Below are 25,570 nucleotides of genomic sequence, written 5' to 3' on the forward strand. Positions count from 1 at the left end.
AATCACAGTTAGGAACGGTTTTACCTCTACAAGTGTTAAGTTTGCTGTGTCAGTGAGTGGGGTATATCAAGCCAACATAGGCCAGGAGGTCCCTTCATTACTTAAGGGACCCGTTCTGATTACTTGCACGACATGGAGTAACTGACCAGCAAACCACAATTGGCGTTTTTGATATCCTAACAGTCATGATAGGGTTCATAATTACATAGCACTGCTGCAGGTCTATATGTATGAGAGTCTCTGGTATTAGGCTCTACGACATCAAACTCCACCCAGGAGTAACAAAAATTCAAAAAGGTAAGTAGCATGTGAATTTGCAAAAATGTTACATCACCCCCTGTGTTGGGGTCAAATCTAGCAAGGAGATGTGTGAAATTACCTCTATCGAAACAGGAATTTGCGTCATTTTTAACAAACAGATTTAAAAAAGCATGAAATTTAACCAACACAAGTCAAAATGGTGAATAAAGTTTTAGAAGTCAAGTGCCTGACAACCATACAACAAATGGAAAGAGCTATACAAGCTGAAGGACGCACCCAATATTACAGCGGACACCTCTACTAACTATAATACTTTGCTTCTTCAGAGTGCCAACCAAAATTACTCAAGGATCTGGAAAAATGTGTGCCCCACGCTAGGAACCAAATAAACATTTTCTAGATTCTCCAAAATCTTGACTCAGAATTCTATTTCCTAGAACCCCTGTTACTAAGGTTTTGGCCAATGTGCCAACCCAAGACAAAATACCAGTTGGATACAACCTCCCCACAACCCACTGAGCAATGTCGGAGTAAGTTGCGTGTTAGGTAACAATCAATCCTATGAGAAGTCAAAGACATCGTTTTTGAAACTTCAAATCCTCTTTCATTAAGGAAGATCACACCCAAGAACACTAGGAAACCATGGATTCATTTTTAAGATTTATTTTAAAAATCAAAACCCTATCCTAGTGCACACAATATGAATTGTCACTGCAACAAAGGCAAACAGAATAGTACCTACAACGTTTACTAAAAATCGTGACCAGCACTAAATAGTGTATCATATTGTCAGTTGATTTTTTAACAATCAGACCCTCACTTCTTCACTTACTCTAGTCTGAACTAATCTTTGCACCAAAGGGAAGCATTATCCAAGTTTCCTTTGGTTCACACCCACATACATGCTTGAACAATATTTTTTTATGTTCAGTATAATAGCAAGGACTTTATTCTAGCCTGTGTTCCCAGCCACGCTGATAGGCTCAGCACGTGAAGGCTGAATGCCTCCAGTAATCCTTCTGAAAGTGTGCTGATGTGAATCAAGGCCGGTCACATCTTTGTCAGCAGGTACGGAGTTCCCTCCATAGCCCTCAACACCGTGGCCTGAGCTCATAACATTTAGTTGTTGCTAGACCTCTTTAGATAAACAATTAGTATAAAACTACCTGGTGCCCTTTTTCTATTTTCATTCTGTGAGAATGTGTTCTTTCAGCAATATCAAGAAACATAGTATTCAGTTTTCCATGGAACTTAGTTCACAACCTATTGTGTGTTTAGAACAAAATAGCAAGGCCAGACTAAATAGTGTGAATATATTCCAGCAAGCTGGATTATTAAGTTGCAAAAAAAGTGCCATTAAACGAATGTGCATTACATATCAATCATACATTTTCACATTACTAACATGTGTAAAATAAAAGGGGAATACCAAAAAGAGCAATAACATTATAATCCTAACAGGGTGTTGTGCAAAATGCTTATAGCAACAAAAAAGGTGCCTGTAGGGTCCTGGAATCCAGTGTGAAAAAGAGAATGAAAATCAAAGACAAGGCCCAAGTTAGACAAACAATGCCGTGACCTTCTGAAAGGTGTGTAGAAAATCCTTAAAAACAGTCCTTCACAGAAGAATGACCACATCACAGGAGCAAAATTAAATTGGCAATCTGTTTTTGCTCCTGTGATGTCAAATGCGGTTTGATCATATATATATTCACTGAAAAAACCATAGGTTTCACACATGTTATAGTTAGCGGAAATTTTACTGATAAAAAACCAATGAAATTCCCCCGTTATAGTTAGTGCAGGAAACTATAACTCACGCGACCGCAATCCTCTGCTGATGCTAATACTGTATTTAGACACTTATTTGCCCATGTCTTCTTCCATAAATTTTTAGCTATACATATATTACAAATATTTTTTTTTCATAAAGACACATGTCATCAGCAGAAGATTGCGGTCGCGTGAGTTATAGTTTCCTGCACTAACTATAACGGGGGAATTTCATTGGTTTTTTATCAGTAAAATTTCCGCTAACTATAACATGTGTGAAACCTATGGTTTTTTCAGTGAATTTGCAAGGTTTTTTAAATGCTAATTCCCAACTATAAAGTGTGTGAAACCTATGGTTTTTTCAGTGAATTTGTACGTTTTTTTAAATGCTAAGTTACTTTACGCCATTCGATGCGTGCGCGCCCACTTAACGCAGTTCGTTCCGTGCGCTCACAGTGAGCACGCGGTGCGCTTCGCGCACCGCGTGCCCACTTTACGCAGTTAGTGCCGTGCACGCATGGTGGGCACGCGGTGCGCTACGCGCACCGCGTGTCCACGTTACGCTAGATGGGCCATGTACGCACGATGCGCTTCGCGCACCGTGCGCACATGGAGGACATATTATGCGCTTCCTTGTGAAAGGTAATCTGTTGAAATTTTTTTGGGAAATGCTGTGCTCTTATATGTCATGCACAAATGGTGGCCTTCGGCCACCATTTGCACACGGGGTGGAGAGAGTGGGGTTTTTTTTTTATTATTATTTTTTACCGTACGCGTACGGTAAGCGTAATCGGCGAAATTTTCGAAAAATAAAAAATTACCGTTTTTTGCCTTGGGGGATCTTTGAAGACTCAACTAACATGGTTATGTGCATGGGCGCTGTCTAAACAGCCCCTTTATATGTTTTTGGCATTTGTTTATCAGCTCCCCCCTCAGAGTGCGAGAGAGAAAATGGCGGCCGCCGCTTCCTGGTTTCGACCGATTCGAATGTTTACTAAGATCTAAGGGCCAATCAGAATCGCGCTCGCCACCGTACGCGTACGGTAAGCGTACCGTAAGCGCACCGTAAGCTGGCTCAGATATATATATTGATTTAAAGGCTATTTTCTCAGAATCTACTGAACAGATTTACACCAAACATACAAAAGGCACTTCCTTGACCTGAGGACTACCTCTCTGCCAAATTTCAAGTAATTCTGTTCAGCCGTTCGGGCTGTAGCTGTGTCTAAAGGTCCTATGGAAAAATGCATGGGAAAAACGCGTTTTGGGACCCCCCTTTTATCTCAGCCCCCGCTTGACGAATCCCCCCAAGACTTTCAGGGTAGGAGCGGAGCGTAGCGCCCCACCTATTTTGAAAAATTCGCGAGGATTCGTCAACCGGCGCCAAAGTTATTCAAAATAGAATGTTGCGATTTCCTATGGAAACGTGGTCCTAACTATAACTACCTACTGGCGACCGCCAGTAGGATATATATATATATTATATATATATATATATATATATATATATATATATATATATATATATATATATATATATATATATATATATATATATATATATATATATATATATAAAAATCACAAGAGGAAGATGTGTCACAAAATTGTTTCCCTTATTTTTCGACATGTTATTGACCCCCCATGGGACTATTTTTGTCTCAGATCTATTTTCTCCTACCTGGCGTCCGGATGAGTTTGGTGCCTTACAGTTTCTTCAATTCCAATCTTCAATCAAAAGCTACAGGACTACAAAGAGGGATTTCACCTTTAGTGGGGATTCCTTGCTATCAAAGACTCTTGAGGAGGCACTTGACCCTGAAGAGCAACCCTTCACTCTTATAAAAAATAAAATAAAAAAAAGGCGACTCAGCAGACCTCAGCATCTAGTCCTTCACAATTTCCTAATAAATCGGTACGGACATCAGAACTCCATGCTGATGGTACTAAGGTATCGTAATAAAGCCACAGATCCTTTCATAATTAACTATGGTATTAACAGTGTCAAAAACCTACAATTATTATTACCATCAGTATGATTCAGCAGGTAACTTTACTGCAAATTCTGGTAACACTCACCTATAAAATCCTTTAGCTTTCACAATGTGCTGTGCCACAAGCTTGCTGCGCTCACTAATGCATATATTTATACATTTTAAGATTGTGTACATTATTCTGCAATTCTTTGAACTATTTTATGATTGTTGGGATCTGTATCTCGTGCACCCTCGTAGAATTTTCTTGTGGCACTGTTCCCTGTGTGGAACATGGAATGTGTTGCTTCGGCAGTTGCTGCCTGGGAGCTGCCTTGATGGGACACAATAAATAGGAGTACTTACCTTTTCTGTGATTGTACTTCCTTTCAATGATATTTCACATTTCCAGCTTTGAAAATGCCGCAGGCACATGTCAAAAGGGGTGAAACAAATGTTGGCTGGTACTCTTAAAGGAGCACTTAAACATCTGTCCTCTAAAGATCTTAGAAACACAACAAATAAATACAATTGGGCAATAAAAATAACCTCATCCCAATTATAATATAGTTTCACATTTCATCGACTAGTCATACAGGTATTGCTACAAAGAATAAAAAAATGATTTACTATTAGCTTAACCTCTTTCCACCAAAAGGTATCGTAACTAAGTTCTAAAGTAACCAACTCCCGTTAGCTAGTCCAGTCAAAGAGGAGGATTAGGAATTTTTGGTTGCTACTGTCATTGAGAGATATACAACCAAATGACCGTTGTACTCTTTTTTACATTTGTCGCCAGCAACTTTTGAATCCCATGTTTTTGCGATCTGCCATCAGTACCCATTTTACTTTGTTCTAAGAGACAATGGACTATTTTTATCCTAGTTCAAATTTCTAGAATGGGCTCGGTGGAAATGCCCAAATTGGCATACATTAAAAAAAATAACTGTTAGCTGACATGTCTCTAAATAATGTGTGTTTTTGAGGATCAAGCAATAAAACGTACTTTCATTGTTTATCTGCACTGCACTTTACTTGCATCTTATGTGCTGGCAGGGTTCGTCAGGTTTTGTGATTCCAAAAGCCCTGCCAGGCACTGAAATTTAGGTAGGACCAAAGCGAATCAAGAACATTTGCCAAACGCAGTGAATAATCGTCACATTAGTATAGTTTTCAATTTAAATTAAAAGTACACTCAAAACATATGAGAAATCAGTTGCAATATCTGATCAACTCTTCATGAAAATAACCATGCTTTCTAAATAACCAATAAAAATATAACAAACATACCGTGTTAGTTCAAATGGAAGAGTGATTTTCAGAGGGGTTCCATTGAAGCTGTGAATCTCTCCAAGAGCGAAGGTAGCATTTTGGCCATTAACCGCAACCTTGTGGATTTTAAGGTGTTTTGTATCCAACACCTGAAAGAAAAAAATCACCACAACTTATGCGGAGGCTGCAACAAACACAAAAGGTTGGGCATATGAATTTATTTATTAATACTTTTTAAAGTGATCCTTCAACACAGAGCTTTAGGGCACTCTACATAGAACTAGTTTAGAGAATAACAGTCAAAAATAATAAACATCAGGAGTTAGTGAGAATGTACATATCTTTTGGCGGAAACGCAAGACAGTAATTCAAGAGGCAATAGAGATGACTTTTTACATATTTTCTATAAGAGCAGGAGGGGGGTTGAGTTTTGATGTCATGGGGCAGAGTGGGTTACAACTTCTCTCATTACTTTCATTTTCTATCAAATCCATATCTTGACTAGGCTTCTCTCGCTCATCAGGTTTTTAGGTCTCACTAGCGTAAGGCTGCGCGCATGCGCAGTCTCGCTGGCTAGATTTAGTGTGGACAGGGTATTTTCAGTAAGGGGCATTAAGCCCCGCCCCTCTTTCCCATTGGCCGGCGTCACCATTTATGGTAAACGGCAGCCAGCCATTGGGAAAGAGGTGCCGGTGACATTTTTGCTCGGCTTTGAGCCGTCCCATTTGGACGGCCTCGCCTGCCTTCCTTCTGCTGCAAAAGGTTGCTTATCTTTATGGGGCCAAACACATGGCCCCATAAAGAAAAGAAACCTTTTAGCAGGCGAGGCCACGGTAGAAAAAGCCAAACTGAAACGTCATGGCGAGCGCTTGTTCCTGACTGGAGCTCCGGTCTGAAGAGAAGATGTTGCCTGGGAAGGCGGCCCTGTGCTTCCTATTGCTGTTTCTGCTGCAGTTAACGTCAGTCTTCAAAGCGCTCCCGACGTACCAAGCTAAGAGGTGTGTTTCACGCCCGTGGTTGCTTTAAGGCAGACTGAGGATGTAAACGTATGCATTTAACGCACGTTGTTCGGTTTTATGCTTCTAGCCCGGTAGACTGCGCCGAGGAGCGAGAGGACTCACGTTTTTCAGATCAAGGCAGTTTATGCATTCCAGATTCTTACTTGCATTCTGGTATCTGTAGTGTTCATTTTAAAATCTTATAAACACTGGAAATCCTAGAATACAGAGCAAATATCTACACTCAGTGAGCTGCTCACGCATGGCACTGGGGAATTACAGAGCTCTAAATCATACAAGTAACAACTGTGAAAAATAAAGTAAAAATTCCAATAGTTGAAACTTTTATATTATGATCAAAACTGCTTAAAATTCAACACATTTGTTTGTACTCTAGAAAAGTGACACGTAAAAAGAACATGGTTGAGTTTCCCGGGGCATCCGTTGAAAACATGTCCTTTAAAAGATGGCCGCTGCATTGGCGGATTATTAGGCAGCTTCGAGATACGCACAGCTCTCCGATACGATAATCAACCCTTCTCGCTCCCCCCTCCACTCCCTCTAGTTAGCCTAGAGTTTCTGGTCTTCGGTTGCGCCAGTTGAGAAACCGGGTTTTTCCGAAGCATGGACAGCTAACACCAGACCTAGAAACGGTCTATGTGGCGTATTAGCTATTTTGATAAAGTCCTGGAATATTCTGGTGAAAATTAACAAATTCCCAAAAATTTTAAAAATGTCTTCATTCGGTTGCGATGTAGTGCCTCAGTGCAATCCCAGCGGCTGCTGCTCTGAATGCGCCGCAGGGCGTCAAGCCTCAGCACTGCTTCAACGCACAGTGCCTACTTCATGGTCAACACTGTATGTTATTTTACCGGATACAGTTATAGCATAATCTCTGCAAATTAATTGGTTTGCGGATTGATATTTTTTCTGAAGACACAGCCACGTGCATGTAAGAATGTAATGTTATGGACCCATGAATTTACGCTATAAATGATACCCAGGATGCTACTGTTGAGCAGCTGAATCTACAGAGAGCAAATTAGGATTATGGGTGTATGCCGTGTCGACGAAAGAAGATGACTGAATGCGCACTCTAAGGCCAAACCAAAGTGGGCTGCACAATTATTTCAGTTGTTCGATGGACGAGAAACTACCTATAGTGTGCCCATTCAATAGCCGGCCTCTAAACAGAGCTTCAAAACTTGTATCATTGGATTTGAGTGGGGTCGCCTGACCTATTTGTACAAGAGAGCGAGGTTTTTTTTTTTTGTATATTTTCTATGTTCCTTGCCTTTTCGAGTTTGAAAAGTTTTGAGCCCTGGGGAAAAGACACATGTTTAATCCTTCATATACTTCGACTGTGTTGGAAAATCAATTGGATATTGTAACAGTGAGTTTTTAATATTTCTTACAAGGATACATGCAGTATTTTTTATGGAGCTCACCTAGCATACTGCATCAAAGAACCTTAAAGAAAACATTACACTACTTAAAAACAATCCTCCATAGAAGCAGTGTACTTTGATTGCCCTGTGAGGCAGGAGAAAGAGGGCAAACAAATAGCTTGTTTGTTTAGTAAGCAAGTACTTTGCAGAGAAGAAGTGTACTGAGGGTTTGCTTGCCCTGTGAATAGACCCTTCTAGAGAAGCTGGTTGCGTTATTGGTTTGCTTACCCCGGGAGTGAAGATTTTCAAGTAAAGTAAGGATGTTGGTGGCTTGCTTACCTTTGCAATGGAGGTTTTGGGGAGAAGTCGGTGCATCGATGGTTTATTTGCCTTGCAGGCATACATTTCACAGAGAAGGGGGACATTTATGATTTCTGGGACTAGAACATTTCTGAAGTAGACAGTTGCATTTATGATTTCTTTACCACATTGAATTGTTGATATGTTGTAGCTTTGTGTTTACCCAATTAAAATGTATTACTTAATTACGCTGCTCTTATGCACATTCGTAAAGTATGCACATTTATAAACTGTGCACATTGTGAGACAAGTAAAACTTTGCGGCATGTTAGATAACTTGCCCTCACGGCATGCTTTCAAACTCAAATATCCCCTTCAATAAAGAAAGCATTTCTCGGGCTGCCCGATGCCCGATTCATGTGTATTCTATATGAAGAGTTCAGGTCGTCATACATTGTCTAGGAGGTACTGCTTTCTCACTTTTTATCCCCCCCCTTCACCTGGAGTTACGCGCTCCGATCGGCGAGTCTTTGAGCCCTGTGTGCATGAAATAACGTTTTTTTAACAAATGTTATTTTTAATTGGCTACGATGGTTGTAAAATCCTCACATCAGGTGGAGACCTCAGCGCATACCAAAAAAGTGAGGCGAGTTGGCACATAGTTCATGCTCCTTCGTATTTCCAGTGAACCTTCAGCAGTCTAAATTCACCAGTTTCAAGTAGCCTGCTCGCATTTCGACTTTAAATTTATTTTATCAAAAATCGGATTTTCCTAATGTTTGTACGCACACTCGCTCGTATACCTTTGGCACCTGTTTGTAGATTTACTTTTATTAGGATAGGCAAGAACCCATGCATCATTATGCATATCTATTATTGCAAAAGATCCTACCTTTCTCTGGTACACAAGGCTGAGGGGGTGCCACCTACCACACAATTCTGATGTCATCTTTAGACCCAGCAAACAGAGGACTCGAGCACTGGAGATGTGGGGCACCGATACTCACACCGCACCCGAAATACAAAGTCACTGGTTTGATGAAAAGGGTCAAGGCCCCATGACATGGGCACACCAGTGGGATAAACCAGACGGGTTGTGGTAAGTGAGATAACAGTTTGTCACTAATCTTTGCACTTGTAGTGGCTGATTTGTATAAAGTAAAACCAGAAAAACTGGATCCATTGCAGCTTCCCCACTTAAATTGTGTGATCTTAAGGACATATTTTACTTCACCAAAATTCGTTTATTATCCTGTGTGAAAGCACTTTCACATATGTACGTTCAGAATACCAGCTGTACAAAAACCTATTGAAACCTAGACACGTATGGGTGAGCAGTCGTACTTAATTGACTTTAAGTGCTCGGCTCGTGCATGGCCTCAAAGACGACCAGACCATTAGCTCGGCTCTCCCTGTTAACTTGTCACAGAGCAGTTTCCCACACGCACTTTGTAGCACTTACTGAACACACACGGCACTAACAGGCACAGACCCCCTGCTTATGAGCAACCCCACACACACGGCCCCGCCTCTCGGTGCTCACCAGCAATACCCTCCCTGCCCCACCCAGATCTGCCCTCGCGTGCCTTCTCCCGCTACACCAAGAAATAACAAATCAACCGGTGGGGGCTCAGGGGCCTCACCCCATCCCACAACACAGGGATGGGAGATAAGGTGAACCCCCGCCCGCCCGCCCCCCCCACCCCTCTAAACAGACAGCCCACCTGATGGAGTGGTGGGAAGGTACCCACCACCCAGAGACCCCTCTACAACTGCCCCACACCCTCCCCCAAGCCCTGCCGGCATCCCACACAGGACAAGTTACTTCTTGGCTCCTTCTCCAAGGGGGTCTCTCTTCCGTCAGTTAGACTCGCCCAGCCCCCCACTTTGGGTGCCCCCTCCTGTTTAATGCGTTCATCAGCTGAGGTGCTTTGAGGCCAATTAAAGCGCTGCTGGTGGCTTTGTACCACAGGCCTCTGTGCATGTGCGAATCCAAAATATTTATTTAACAACTTTTATAAAGCCGGCACATCTCTAACAAGCATTTGCAATGCAATAGGTGTCGCATTTACGCGAGTATAAGCTATTGGCATTGTAAGTGACAATGCCTTTTATTTAGGTTTTAAAAACAAAAACAAGCATTTGCAATGTATTAGGTCCCGCATCTGCGAGAGTTTAAGCTATTGGCATTGTAAATGACCATGCTTTTTATTTGTTTTAAAAACCAACACGGCAGTAAAAGGCGTTGTCATTTACAATGCAATAGCTCAAACTCTTGCAAATGCGATACCTATTGCATTGCAAAAGCTTTGTTATGATCGGCTTCATAGTGCAGAATTGCGGCAACTAGGACAAAAGGTTTAGAGGGGCAAGTGAAAAGGAGTGTGCACTGAGGAAAGAAGAGAAGATTGGGATCCGGGTAGGAAAGTAGTAAGACTACCCATGCAGCTCTCGAATCATACATGGAGATTTTAATAAAACTGAGTGGGCGCTTTTAAGCTCCAGGCTAGAGCTCAAATACCCCCAAAACAGAACACTTGTAAGCAATGGCCACATACCTGCAATATTTCCCAAAGCCCTCACTGCGTGCTCAGAATGTCAGGAAAAAATTTGCAGTGGCAGCCGCGAGGGAAAGCAAAATATGTTGGTTGTTTAACTTCATTACTGCAACCACAGGAAAGGCAAGCTTCGCAAAGATATTACACCCTGGCCACTGCCAATAACAAGCATGCTTGCACATTCGTTTCCTACTATGACAAACACCTAAGGTGCCGAGGCATTACCCTCACAAAGCTAACCAACTCCACATGGAGAAAAGCACTCGATTGAGTACAAATAAAAAACAGGCATCTTGCATGTCCAATCAAATGACTGAAAAACATTCATCTTAACCCATTATTTGCATTGTATTTCAGAAGACCCACCGGTCTAGGGCATCCTGAGCAACCCAGAGCCATTGACTTTCGTTTGCTAAAACATATTGTTGACATTCTTGCAGCAGGCTACAATATTTCGCAAAAGTCTGACTCGTGAAGCATCTGAATTCTGTGATTACTTCAGAAATGAATGGCAACCATGAACACAGTTAATATCAATGTGGTACCTTGGCCACCAGTCGTACGTAAAAAATGTAAGTGATTTCAAATACCGATACAGGGGCAGCTTTACTTTATCAATGGCCATTCGCGCACTCAAATTACCTGGAAAGTGAACAGATTACTCTTTCGAAGACACTACAGCCTGAAAATGAAACTGCGGCCATAAAAGAGAGTGAGCCACACTGGTAACATGGAAGGGGGCTGGGGGGGGCAGCAGTGAACCCAGGGAAGCCTGGCATACGGTGAGCACGATCGCGGCTGCTTTGATGTTCAGTGGCCACGCGGCTCACTGAGAACATCAAAGCAGCCCCAAAAGTGATCAGCAGGCTGACAAATGGTGCGCACGCCCGGCGCACGTGCACTGTAGTTGGCGGCCTCAAACGCACTAGTTTGCACTTCCAAATCCCGCTTTCTATAGCTCTCGCAGAGCAGCGCTAAAGCGCTGGCTCAGGCGAGACCTAATAAAAGGCATTGTTATTTGCAATGTCAATAGCTCAAACTTGCGTAAATGCGAGCCGATTGCATTGCAAATGCTTGTTTTCTTTGTCTCCAACCTCGTTTGTCACCTCTTTGTCTTCCTATTCCCTTGTGTGTTCGTATCATCTTTGACTTTCTTCTCTCACTTCAATTTCCTCTCCTTTATTATTTTTTCCTCTCCATTTCTTGCATATTCACTTTTTTTTTTTAAATCTCACTTCCATAGCTCATCCTCTCAATAGATGCACACTTCTCTATACTCTAATCTTCCCTCTTTCTTGCTCTCCTCCAAATATACTTCTTCCATCTCCATATTTCTATTACTTGTTCCTTCCTGCTGTTTGTCCTTTCCTATCCTGAACCTTTTCTTTGTTGCATTCCCTGTTATCTTTTGCTTTTCTGTACTCTCCATCTGTCTTTCCATTCTGCCTTTCCTTTCTCCTGTGTCCATTTTCTCGTGCTGTCGCCTCTTCCTTTATGCTCTACTTCATATCCAATTATCATACACCTGTCCACGTCCCTGTTATTTTCCGCTTAATACATTGTCCTCATATCTGCCTTTCTGAAGTCTGGCTCAGCTCGAATTTCTGTTAGAACCTCAAGCTCATAACGAGCGAAACTTTCATGTGTCTTCTGCCTACCAATCACCCTCTACCTAGGATGTGGCGTTACGGCCAGAGTCGCTGACTTTGGAACTGGGAAACCAGGTTCGATTCTCGGTGTCAGCTCAGCGAGTCTAGGACCTCAATTAAGCTTCTTGTGCCAAAAAAATTAATGTGATCCTGTGTAATGCAACTGGTGCTCCTGTAATGCGCTCTAATATCTTTGGTTGAGTTCGCACTATACAAAAATTGCAAAGAGGTAAAAGCAAAGCCTCAACATAAAAAAAAAAAAAAAAAATGAAGGGAAATAGATAATCTTTTTTTTTTTATATTAAATTTTATTTGAGAGTTCGTACCGGCAAATACATATTACTAAATGGGTAGATAGATACATAAAATAGAACATAGCATTATACCCTCATGCAATACAAAAACAGACAGAGTGATACACTGACATACAATACAAATTAAATTAGCATATTAAATATCGATACAGCCAATATATCATTCGTTTGTAGTTAATTTTGCTGTCCTCCATGTAGCCACTGGGGCCCAAAGTCGCTTGCCCACATCCCTTAACTTTGCTCCCTTTAAGTCATATAGTGCCTCCTCAATATTATGTATACCCAACATTCTACACAACCACATTTGAAAAGTTGGGGCTTCTGTATCCTTCCAGGCTGCGCTAATTAGAATCCTAAGAACTGCTACAGAGATAAAGACTAAAGCTTCAGCCTCGATACTTATGTTTAGTTTTGCGTCACAGCCAATTATTATCAGGGTCGGGGATAGGTTAATTTTAACATCAAGTAGCCCCTCTAAAAACCGTGTTATTTCAATTTTGATTAATTTCAATTTTTCACAGCCATAGAACATGTGTATAAGATCTGCCGTACCTTTTCCACATCTGGGGCAATTACTATCTGTCGCTTTCCCCCACGAAAATAGTTTTTCGGGCGTGTAGTATAAATTAAATAGGGTTTCGTAATGTTGGGCTCCGAGATTCGAGGAGCGTAAGAATCTCTTGTCCATAGCTAACGCCTTATCAACATCTATTTCTGGATCTCCTAATTTTTTGGACCATGCAACTTCGATTTTGCCGACATCATCTATTATTGCATCATTGAATATTTTATATATAGCTCTAATTCTATGGCCCCCTGACTTCAAATACTCAATTAGTTCATATTTCCCTTGCAGAGTGATACTTGGCCTAATTGATTTAATTCTATTTACAATCTGCATGTATTTGAATTCTTGATAGCCTCGTAGTGAATAGTGTTGTGTAAGTTCTTCAAGTGTTCTACACTGATCACCAATCATTATTTGCCCCAGCTCCACTATACCATGACTCTCCCAATGACGCCACGTTCCATCCCTACTAAAATTTGGAAAAAGTGTTGAGTTCCAAAGTGGTGTGCGATAATGGATGGTAGGTATATCTAGAGCTTTTTTAACAGTTTTCCAAATATACCATTCATCCTCAAGCGTCTGATATCCAGTTTCCTTGAAATAACTCCTCTGAGTTTGCCTTAATAAAAGCCCTACGGCTTCACCTCCTACCAATAGCTGAAAAATTGATGGTATTGCCGACTGTCTGAGGGTTGGGCCACCCGGATGGAGTAGAAAAGCCATGTCTGTAAGGAGACATGCAAGATGGTAGCTCTTAATATCTGGCAGTCCCAAACCACCTCTATCTTGTGGTAATGACATATCTATTTGACCGCCTTATTTTGCCATATTGCCATAAAAATTTCAAAAAAATGGCCTCAATCCTCCTAATAATTCTCATCAATTTTAAATGGGATTGATCTTAATTTGTAGAGCACCTTAGGAAACATTGTCATTTTTATAACGTTAGCCCTCCCTATCAGTGACAGCTGTAATGAGTCCATTTGTTTTAGGTCTGTTTCCATAGATTTCAAAAGAAGGGTGTAATTGTCGTCAATTATTTTACCTGGTTCTGCATTTGTTATACCCAAGTAAACTACAGATTCTACATATCTTCCATCCACCTTGGCTATTTTTTTTTTAGCATAATACCTGAGTTTTGTCAACATTTAATCGGTAGCCAGACATCTCCAAACTGACCGGTTATGTTAACTACCTCCCTCATAGCTAGCTCTGGATCTTTTGTGATGACTGCTAAATCATTCGCATAAGCGAGAATTTTAGTATGAAACCCATTTGATGTTACTGGTTTAATAATCGCACTATTCATTAATTGTGTAATTAAGGGATCTATGTAAAGCGCGAACAAGATTGGAGAGCATGGGCAGCCCTGTCTAGTACCCCTTGTTATATTGATCCTATCTGATCTTTCCCCCATTGATTGAATTCTAGCCGTGGGTGATGAATACATAGCACGAATAGCTTGACAAATTCTAGGGCCAAATCCCCTTGCTTCCATAACCTTCCATAGAAAACTCCATCTAACGCGATCAAATGCCTTCTCTGCATCGAGGAGGATCATTGCGACCCTCTCTCCCCTAGCAGCACCAATGTCAAATAATGTAATAGCTCTCCTAATATGGTTTGTAGTTCCTCTTCCTGGGATAAATCCATGCTGCCAGGGGGAGACCAGGGACGCAATAACCCTCCCGATACGAGCAGCCAAAATGTTGGCATATAGCTTGTTATCGCTGTTAATCAGTGATATTGGCCTGTAGGAGCCCGGGTTGGTCTTTGATTTCCCTTTTTTGTGAAAGATTACTATATTGGTTTCTTGCCAAGACTCTGGTATTATTCCGGTATTCATAACACCATTGAATAGATCTAAGAGCAGTGGTGTTATTTCCTCCCTTAGACTTTTATATACCTCTAACAGTATGGCGTCCGGGCCCGCCGCTTTTCCACTTGCGAGATCTTGCAGAGCTTCCGATATCTCAGTGAATGTAATATCTTGTTCCAGTGATGTGATCTGGCCTAAATTTAGCTCACTGCCCATGTCTAACCAGCTTATATTCGTGTGCCCTCCAACCGCTTCCTCCTGATATAGTTCTTGATAGAATTTCCTAAACCCCTCCAAAATTTCACCAGGTTTGTTGTATATTTGGCCCTGATATTCGATTTGTGACAGTGTTTTTACTTGCAACCTGCCTGATTCGCAGGGCAAGAGCTCTACCTGCTTGCTCACCGGTTTCATAAAGACATGATCTCTGCCTGATAGTATGCTGCCGCCTTTCTTGCTAATTGTTTCTGGATCTCAGCTTTTATGGAGTTTACTTTATGTAGGCTCTCGACAGATTGATCACCTGTAATTAAATCTGGTCTATGTTGTGTCTCTGCCTCGCTCAATTTTCCCATCCAGGCTTCCCTTTCACTTTTAGCCTTTTTCCATACGTTGGTGGTATAGCTTATAGTCTCTCCTCTTATTCCTGCCTTAAAGCTATCCCACACCACTCCCCGTGAGGCGCTATACCTATTAGCGTCGAAAAAGGACTGAGTCCATTTTTTCATACAAGTAATGTAGTCGACATCCGCTAACAGTTTATCGAATGTCCAAGGTCTGGGGACCTTGACTGATCTATTAATGATCATATTTAAAACTAGGGGGTTATGATCTGACATGATTTTGGGAAGCTTGTTTATTTGAACACTCTTAAGTAAGGTATTCGAGATCATAAAGTAATCTAATTTCGAATATTTATTATAAGGATGTGAGTAATACGTGAACCCTGGATCTCCGGTCGATAAGTTTCCCCACACATCATATAAGCCATGTGACTGCATCATTGACATAATTGCTCTAAACACCCTTGGCTTCCTGCCTATATATGCACTACCATCCGTGAAATTCGCAGAAATGTTAAAATCTCCACATAGTACTATATTGGTATGCCAATCGATTAATTCATTTTCAATGTGGCTAAAAACTTGTGGCTCATCTGTGTTAGATCCATATACTGTGCAAATAGTGAAACCTAAGTTCATTTCGCATATTGCCCATCTTCCTAGTGAATCCGCCTTACACCTTTTGGCCCCCCCTAAACCCACTTTGCCAATTATGGGCACGCCTCTTATCATAGAAGTCTGGGATGTACATGACAACAATTCATAGCCTTTAAAATTCAACCAGTGTTTTTGCTCCACGGTAGGTGGGTCTCTTGTAGACATATTAAATCTAAGTTTATCATATTTAGATACTGTTCAAGCTTCCCCCTCTTTTTCCAATTATTTAATCCTCCTATGTTAAGAGATCCAATACTTAGTTTAGGCATTGTCAATTTTTAAATACTTCCATAACATCAACCTGTCCGGATACCTGAATTCATAATTAGAACCCATCATTGGTTTCAAATTTCCTCCTTCATGCGAAATCCCTTTAACAGTACGAGCTCTCTTCGGTTTTTTATTTTCTCCCCCCAAATCCACCATCCAACCCCCTTTCCCCCCCTCCCTTCCCCCCCCTCTTACCACCCCCCCTCCTGCCACCCTTCGAGGCATCCTGGGTTTAGACTCACCCAGCTGTTGATGGCCGTGTAATCCACACGCCTGAGCCTACTACCTGGCCTGCTACTATATAATCGCGCTTAGTGTCAGCCTTACATCAGATAATAGTAGTTGATAGTTTGTCGACACTAAATGTCTTCTGTTCAGTTACCATTGTTTTGCTTCATACTTGCTTCAACCTCCTTGCGATAGACCTCCGCCTGTATCTCACTTGTGAAGCTCCTTGTTGTGCCTTTATATGTTATTTTTAATCGTGCCGGATTTTGCAGGTAGACTGTTGCTCCAAGTTTTTCAAAGGGGGCGAACAGCTGTCTCATTCGCCATCGTCTTTCAACTGTTGCGTGTGCAAAATCTGGTCTTACAAAAAACTTAAAGCCCCTATATTCTCTTTGAGCCGTTGGCCTAGCCAGATCATATATAGTGTCACGTACCACAAAGTTTCCAAAGTTGACTAGGAAAGCTCTCGGATATTTAAGTGATTTCTCTGACCGTTTTGGTGTTGTCAGTGGAAAGCGATGTGCTCGGCATACTTCTTTATCCATTTCCCAGGAGTTGAGTTCCGGGAAAGAGGATTTCAGTAAATAGATCATGAAGTTTCTTGGATCACTACCTTCCGAGCCCTCTGGAATCCCAAGAAATCGAAGATTATTCCTTCTTGTTCTATTTTCTTGATCTTCAACCTTTGTCATTAGGTCTTTGATTATACCCTCGTGCTCCTTGGCTTGGAGTTGTAATCTGCCAACGTCTGATTCCAGGTTTTCTGCTCGAACTTCTACCGAACACATTCTATTGGAGATTTCCTGACATGTATTGCCAACTTTATTGATAGCGCCTTCCAATTTTTGAATAGCGACATCGTTTCTTTGACTATCCTTCTTTACATCTTGATGAAAATTTTTAATTGATTCGAAAACTTCACTCAGTGTAGGTTCTCTATGCTTCAGCTGCTCATAGTCATCCGGATTGTCAAAAGAAATATTCTTATTTCTTTCAGATTCTGCATTTGTTTTGCGATGAGGACTTTTGCGTGACAGTTTGGTTCTCACTGTTTTTTGTTCTGGATTACTCCCAGGGTCTGTTGTTTCATCCCGAGTTATATTTAGGTGCCTTTTGGGTTTGCTTCTTTTTCTCCCGGATTTCTTTGTTAATATATAGTCGCAAAGTAGAGTATTTTTAGATCCGATTTCTGTCGGTAAAAGTACTTTTTTGTCCAGTTCCTCCCGTCTAGGATTCTTGCCATGATCGGTCTCTTCGCTGGATTCACTGTATTCACTGGAAATTGATATTCCCGTCTCATAGATCTCCGATTCAGAACCATCGGAAACTACTGCCGAGGCATACTCCTTCGTAGGTTGGTTTATATTCAACAGTTCTGCTGTGGTGCTGCCTTTCACTTTCCGCATATTTCACTGTTCTAGATGTTCTGCCGGGACTAAAACCTCTTCTACAGCAGTCATGGTCCTATTTTGTAATCCTTGTTGATCCATTGTGATTGATGCAGTTTCATTATAGGGGCCATTCTGCTGTCTCTTTGATTGCGGGGCTAAATATATTTGAAATTCTGGGTTGGGAGCCTGTTGAATGCCCAGTTATATTAGCCACAGCTTTTAATTTTTTTAATCGTCTGTAGTCTTTTAGCCTTTTTCTCCAATAGGTCAAGATTCTCCCTGCTTGTCAATTCCTTTTCCTTTTCTATCTCTTTTGCTCTCTGATTTTCCTTAGCTTTCTTTTTTAGTTTCTCAGCTTCCTTAAACTGTTTCTGTTCAATCTGACCAGTCTCGATGTTTCTCTCTTTTCCATCAGACTTGATATCCTTCATTTTGCCATCATTATTTGTCGTTTTTTTCCATTGCTTTGTAACCCCTGGTTTCGGGTCGTCTTTGTGTTCCTTTTATCTTCTGAGATCCTTGTAAATTGAGGATCTCTTTAGTATTTCCTCTGTCCCGGTCCTCTGAATCCTCTATGTTCTGTTCTCTTTCATAATTTTCTTGTATTTCCAGTTTCTCTTGATCGGCCTCACCTTGTATCTGGGTCTGAGCCTTTACTTTAGCTTTTGTATCGGTTGTATCGGTTGTATAGGTTGTATTGGTTGTATTGGTTGTTGTACCGTTCTTTATCCCAGGCTGATTCTGATTTTGAGTTTGAGTTTCATCTTGCGGAACAGAGTCACTGGTTATATCATTGTTTTTCTCTATCTTTTTCCACATCTTTCTCCATGATTGTGTTCAAAATTTGTATGGTGATTTCCGTTATATTTTCTAACAGCACTACGTTGCCTCTGGCCCCTCTGGCCCCAAGACCTCCACCTTTAAATCTTGATGCTGTTTTAAGTAGCCTTGGGAGTCCAGCATATGCCCTTCTCGCCCAGAGAAAATTAATGTGATCCTGTGTAATGCAACTGGTGCTCCTGTAATGCGCTCTAATATCTTTGGTTGAGTTCGCACTATACAAAAATTGCACAAAGAGGTAAAAGCAAAGCCTCAACATAAAAAAAAAAAAAAAAAATAATGAAGGGAAATAGATAATCATTTAGTGACTGATTTGTACAAAATGAAACCAGAAAGCCTGGATAAATTGTGGCTTACCGGTTTAAATAGTGTGATCTTAGACAAATAGTTTATTTTTACCAAATCTCCTTTCTCTTCATTATGGCGTATGAAAGCGCTTTCAAATATGTGACTTCAGAGTACCAGTTGCAAACAAAACGATTGTATGTGATTTAATATACTATTATGCTGCTCTATAATGAGCTGGGCCACGTAGAGGGTTTACATGACCATTGTTTTGCCTCTTAGTTCACAAATGGTTCAGGTATAAAAAGAAAGATCAATTTTAAAAAGTACTTTGAGCAGTGCTATAATTTGAGGTATTAATGTCAAAGCTGCCACATGTTAAAGAAATACACATTTTTGGATTTCGAATGGATCATATCACATTACACGTTTGCTGTATGAATAATACAATAATATTTAAGGGTCTGCTCTTGCACGGGTTTTAAGAGAGGACTTTGCAACTGGCATCTGAAGTTGAAACCGGCTGAGCATTTGGAAAAATTATTGGTGACAAGAGCAAAAGTGTTTGTGGGCACATAAGGTTTTGAGTCTTGAGGTTGCAAGCACAAACCCACTTATTTAAGAAAAAGGTGCACAACGCTGCTCATTTAAACCCCCCCCCCCCCCCACACACACCAACGCCCACTCCTCCCAGCTTGATTTTTGGGGAGTTTTATTTGCTTGTGAAAGGCTCGAATCAGTACGAATCTTTTTTTTATTATTCATTTTATATTGCTTGTGTCTTTGATGCGTGTTCAACGTCGCTACTTGGCACGCTGAAAGCTCTCCCACAGATGTGTGCGAAATGGCATGGAGGTCACAAGATTCTAAAAGGGCATGGCTGGGGTGCACAATATAGATGCTTTAGTATTCCATGGACCAGTGATGCGGACGATGGGCGTTATGCATCAGCTATGTACATTGTAGTATACTTTATTCTGTAAAAAATGTTGTGTCGTCCACGCTCCTTAATCTCTTTCTGAATGCCCTCCACCAAATGGATGCTCAGTTGTGTTCTTCTCACCCGCCACTTCTGCCGTCGTAACACTTGCGGCGTGGCTCACCCTTCCATTTATGTCATCAAGCTCCCTCTCACCCAATCTGTGCTGTAATACAGATTAAAAACACGTCAGGACTAATTCTGAGCTTAGTGTGACTGCAGAGAACACCACAGTCAGAAAAAAATACCATAAGATATGGTCGGCAAAGGAGCTTGTTCTGTGGAACGAACAAGAGCAGACGAACACTTGTAAGCACCCCCTTTTTAGGTTCATTGGTCCATTTTGAGCACGTTATCTGTTTGAACGGCCACTAATTAAGTTGCATCAGGTAAAAGGTTCATCATATGTTGCACACTTTGAGAGGTGGGGCTGAAGTCTACTGCTGCTGCTGTGTTTGTTTTAGGCACGGGGAGATCACAGGCTAACGAGAAATCAGGCTTTAAATACAGCAAAGTGACAGTGGTGACTTGCGAGGGGTCTATTATGTTAGCATATAGTATTAAGATTTTTTTTTTTAAATGCCCTCCACTTGTAATACATTGGTCCACTCGTCCATTAATTTATTCATTCATTTATTCAGTGGACCCACTGAGCTCACTTCTGACATTTCACAAATGTCATTTTGCAACCTGCACGAGTCAAATAAAAGGAGCATGCCTTTTAATCGGCTCTTAACTGCATTTGTTTGCTATAGTTCTGTGTTTATGCTTGTGCAAGAGGGGGCTTGCTGCAAATGTTCACCTTTACTGGAAATTTGCTCAAAGTTTAAATAAATAATTTCATATTTGTTATATATAAAGTAATAAAAACGTTTTTAATAATTTTCTATTACACATTTTCAGTATGGTGCACGTGATTTCATCCATGCAGCTATACAACATAGCATAAAGATATTTACAATGCCAATAGCTCTGGCTAAACAGTAACAAGGCCCCAAAGGTGAGAGCTATTGTCTATGCCAATGCTGGTTTTATTTTAGTGAACCTAGTGAATTGAAAACATTATGTGCACTAGATCTTCAATAATTATCTTAGCCTTTGGAACTAGCACTACAGAATGCTCCTTTAGTGTGCTTGTGATTAAGGTCATGGAAAGATCACAAATATGCTTCCTTCCTCTCCCATTTCATTTGTCTCCAGTTCTTTCCCAAGAAGAATATACAAGGTTTCCTGCCATATCAAGCTCTGGAAATTTGCATCAGTGTAGTGTTATGTATCCACCTGCCCTACAGTGCATTCTGGGAGCAGAAAAGGGTATGATATTACCTCAGCAGAAACCCCAAGACATGGATGCTGAGCACAAAGATGTCCTGCAGTACCTCAACAGAAGCAGCAGCAGGAATGCTCAAGTAACTAAACTTAGATTTGCAGCGGACCCTTCCTATGTGGTTATTTGCATCAGTTTCATCTACATTTCATGGCTCCTCCCCATCTTGTCCATTCTTGCTACCCACTAGCTTCCACCCACAGTACTATACATGTGAGCTGATCCCACGTCTCAAATTGTGGATGCTGAAATAAGTGTACCCAAGTCCACTTGAGTTTCTTGATCATTCTTAGCAGTGCAAAGGCACAACCCCCGGATTCCATGAAGATTCACACAAGTGAAAGAAGGCTCTGGAAGAAAAAGGGTGTGTCATACCTGTGGCCTCCCACACCAATTACAGTGTTGGGTCAGACAGCAGGTCACCCATCAGTCCCACCAGCCCCCCCATGTAGTCTCCAAGACTTTCACGTAATGAACTATCCAGCTAGAATGAGACTGGAAGGCCGAGATCTAAACAAAAAGACATTCAAGTAAGACACTTAGAAACTTGTTTTCCTCTGCCAGCTGCACTCTACATACCCTGCAACATTCAGGGAAAATGTAGTGGGCTGTCCCTTCTTATTAAAAACAATAAGAACTGTATACAGTTATATTACAATTATACTATAGCACTAGGGGCCATCAAAGTAAAACGAGTGTCGTGGGTTTGCTTTCCGCCTCTCTCATAAGGGGCCACAACCTCATTTTTTCTCTTTCAAGTTGCATCAGACACAGCCCCCTTAGTGCTCTTAAGCAATTTAAATTCTCATTTAGAAATAGCAGACTATCCGCTTACTTTAGCATTTCGTGAGCTTTTGCCCATCTTTTGTTTTGGCCTAAAACTCTCCTCTTCCCACTTAGTTTCGGTCATTCTTTAGATATTGAATGCATAACTACTCCTCTCTATCAGACGCATCATCCTTTTTCTCTTCCTTGGACTGATCATTGAAGGATTCCTTTCTCCTTTAGTTTCATGCATGTGCACAATACTTCCTATTTTAAACCGAACAAAGAATATACTGAACGGAGAACCTGGAGTCAGCTATAAATTGAAGCTCTTGATCTCACGGGAGATTTCTACCCTGCCCATTTCGGATCCAGAGACCTTGTTAAAAAACTATTTCACATGTCCTTAGGCACAGCAGAATGCCTCTGGTGGCGAGACTTGAATTCTGCTTTAAACAAAGGATGGGCAAAGTTCAATCAGGCCTATAAAGCCAATATATATATTTTTTTTAAATAATAAAAGCAGCTTTTTTGTTTTTTGTTTTACTCATAAGTTCTCCATGGCCTCAACATCAGTACAGCTATTTTCGTTGCCACTTGTAATGACTAGAACGAGAGTCATAGGTGATGGTATCTAACAACAATTGCAATAATATTGCAGATTGTTTTTGTAAATAAAACCGCTGCTATTTCTTTGACCTTGAATAATCAAACGAGGGACAAACAGTCTTAAATTTTTGGTTGATTTTTTTTCTATTGTGATGAACTGTCTTCCAGGTCCCTTTTGGACACTGAAACGTTCTACTCCATTGTTAACTCTAGCAGACCCATGAGCTCTCCATCTAATAAGCTTCCTATAAAACTTCGTAAGAGCCTGTACTTGTGTACGCTTTGATACAGAGAGACATCATCAATACCTCCATAGCATCAGGAATCCTTATGGGTAGCCTCAAACTGGCATTAGTAGTGCCAGTTCTTAAGAAAGAAAATAAATAAATCACCCCTAGATTCAGAAGCTTTACCAAACTATTGACCAATATCCCAATGGTCCAATCTGCCAAACGACAGGAACATGCAGCCTTTCTTCAGTTACATGCCTTTGTTACTAAGCACTCTACTCAGCAACCCTCACAAACTAGACTTCGGCCTGGCTTCAGCACTGAAGTAGTTGTGGTATCTGCTCTAGAAGAACTTGGTTCTGTGCCAATTGTCATTTATTTGCCGTTGTGATTTTGCTAGACCTCAGTGGATTCGATACGGTCGACCACCATATCCTGCACAGCTTTCTGAAATTGGTATTGTTGGGACAGCTTTTTCTTGGTTCTCCGTTTTTTACTGAGAACATTTCAGGTTTCATTTAGCTCTACTGGAGAGCTATTTTAGCACCCCGATTATTTCATTTATGCATGAGCCCACTTGTTAATCTCATCAACGCCTGTGGCTTTGATTTGCTTTTTTTAATGCAGAGAACACAAAGAACATGATAAACATAGGAAATGTAATATCGACAGTTACATAGTTATTTAACCAAAACTGAGACCTGGATGAGCTAAAACTATTTGAAAATAAAAAGGAGAAAAAACAGACTGTCCTTCCGGGCCACCACCGTTCTGAGTTCAACCTGTTGGTCCACCTCCCTGTGCCCAAAACCAGCTTTTTCTACAAGTGTTATAAATCTTGGGGTAAAGTTAGACCTCGCTGTAGCCATGATGGACCAGGTTGATGCAGGAGTCAAATCTTGCCATTTCCAAATTCGCTGCTTGAAATGTATTCTATGCCCGTTTAAATTCTCGCTCAAGAAAATGCACTGATAGCAACACGTCCTGTTTACTGCAACTTAGTATATCTTGGCATTCCCCACCTTGCGGATTCCAAAGCTACAAAAGGTATAGAATTCTGCTGCCAGATTGGTGCCCAGTCTCAAGCCTAGAGAGTATACTTCTTCACTGGCTTCATTTCATTTCCTTTCCTACCAGGTTAAGACTGAATTCTCTTCAAATCTTTGTCCTATACACAAAGCATTCTTTTACACCTGCAACTTTCCACTTAGTTCTCGTCTCAGTCTGTATAAGAAGTCCCTGGTCCTAAACTCTTGATGAAAGTTCCCAGGTTCGGTCTTAAAACCTTTTGAGGTTGTGCTGCTTCTACACAGTTGAGTTGAATTCTTTGCCACTAGATCTGAGACAGAAAGCAGGACTTGCTTAACTTTAGAAAAGCCTTAAAACCATAGAGGTTCTGCTCTTGCTTGCTTTTCAGCACCATAATAACCCTCTGAGGTGAAGGCTAGACGTTCCAAAAACAAGAAATACAAACACTATTTACATTCCATGACTTCTTCAGACTACTAGTGTTTGCAATTCAAAGACTGAAACCCGTTTCAAGTCTGTTCTCGTGTTTTGCCAGGAGGATCAACATTCTTGGTGTTCCTCCATGAACTGAAATGAAAACGAATGACTAACCTACAGGTGTTTAGATCCACCAGCACCAACGTAAGGATGCGGTCTGTCCACAACGAAGATGAAATATAGAAGGAGGATTAATAAATCCGTACAGTGTACAGTAATTAGAAATGAAATTGGTTTCGTCAATGATGATCCGTGCAGAGAAGTCAGTGCTGGGGAGAAGTGTTACCACCTATGGATGCTCACTTGTAGGAAGAATGATGCTTTAGATGGGCACGTAGAATCCATTTCTCAACCGCTACCAGGGCTTCACTTAGTTACTTTCCCACTCTTTGAACAACCCACGGGTTGCTCAGCATTCGGTAGTAATTATACATTGATAATCTTAACGGTTTATTTCCCTACCTGCGCGATCTTGTCTTTTCTACATTTATATTCTAGACTGTGAAGCAGCACATTTTGAATGCTTGGTGCTCTAGATAGTTGGCTCGGCCTGCTCGCTTCTGTTCCAGGGGTTCAAAAATAAAGGAGTTTGTGTACTCTTCAACTTTCAAAAAAAATTAAACAAGAACTGCCAGTCCCTATGAAGAAGCTTAGAAGGCTGGATATTACCCAAACCACAGGAATTTAGAGAAAACGAGAGGGAAATAGTCTTATTAATAAACGGGCACACTGGCCTACTAAAAGACACGGCTACTTGAACATGTGAAGTTTTCTTTGCGCGGTTCATGGTTTACTAGTTTGGTTTGGATTTTGCCATTCGCGTCATTAACTGAACGAGTTTTAAACCGCGTTACTGGCACTTGCATTTTATTGAGTTTCACATCAAATCTAAATAAAGCACAAGCAAGGGGATGCCTTGTGCAGTAAAAAAATAAAGGCGAATAATCATGGAGATTTAGCACAAAAATACCCATTTCATGACTTGTGACGCGCACAAACGCCTCATGGCTCTTATTTTTGAAGAGCCGGACTGACTCACCGGCTCTG

At 41.1% G+C, this 25,570-nt stretch overlaps 1 protein-coding gene across 3 annotated transcripts in view; it reads right to left on the bottom strand.

Annotated features, from left to right (window-relative positions):
• The window catches only part of LTA4H (leukotriene A4 hydrolase), a 322,194-nt gene that overhangs the window by 217,921 nt on the left and 78,703 nt on the right, over positions 1-25,570 (bottom strand). For all 3 annotated transcript variants that reach the window (XM_085653897.1, XM_085653898.1, XM_085653896.1), the window contains exon 2: positions 5,298-5,428. In XM_085653897.1, coding sequence (XP_085510023.1) covers positions 5,298-5,428 — 131 coding nt within the window. The remainder of the gene's footprint in view (positions 1-5,297; positions 5,429-25,570) is intronic.

This window comes from Triturus cristatus, chromosome 4_1 (genome assembly GCF_964204655.1).
Source record: "Triturus cristatus chromosome 4_1, aTriCri1.1, whole genome shotgun sequence".
In the NCBI taxonomy this organism is placed as follows: Eukaryota; Metazoa; Chordata; class Amphibia; order Caudata; family Salamandridae; genus Triturus; species Triturus cristatus.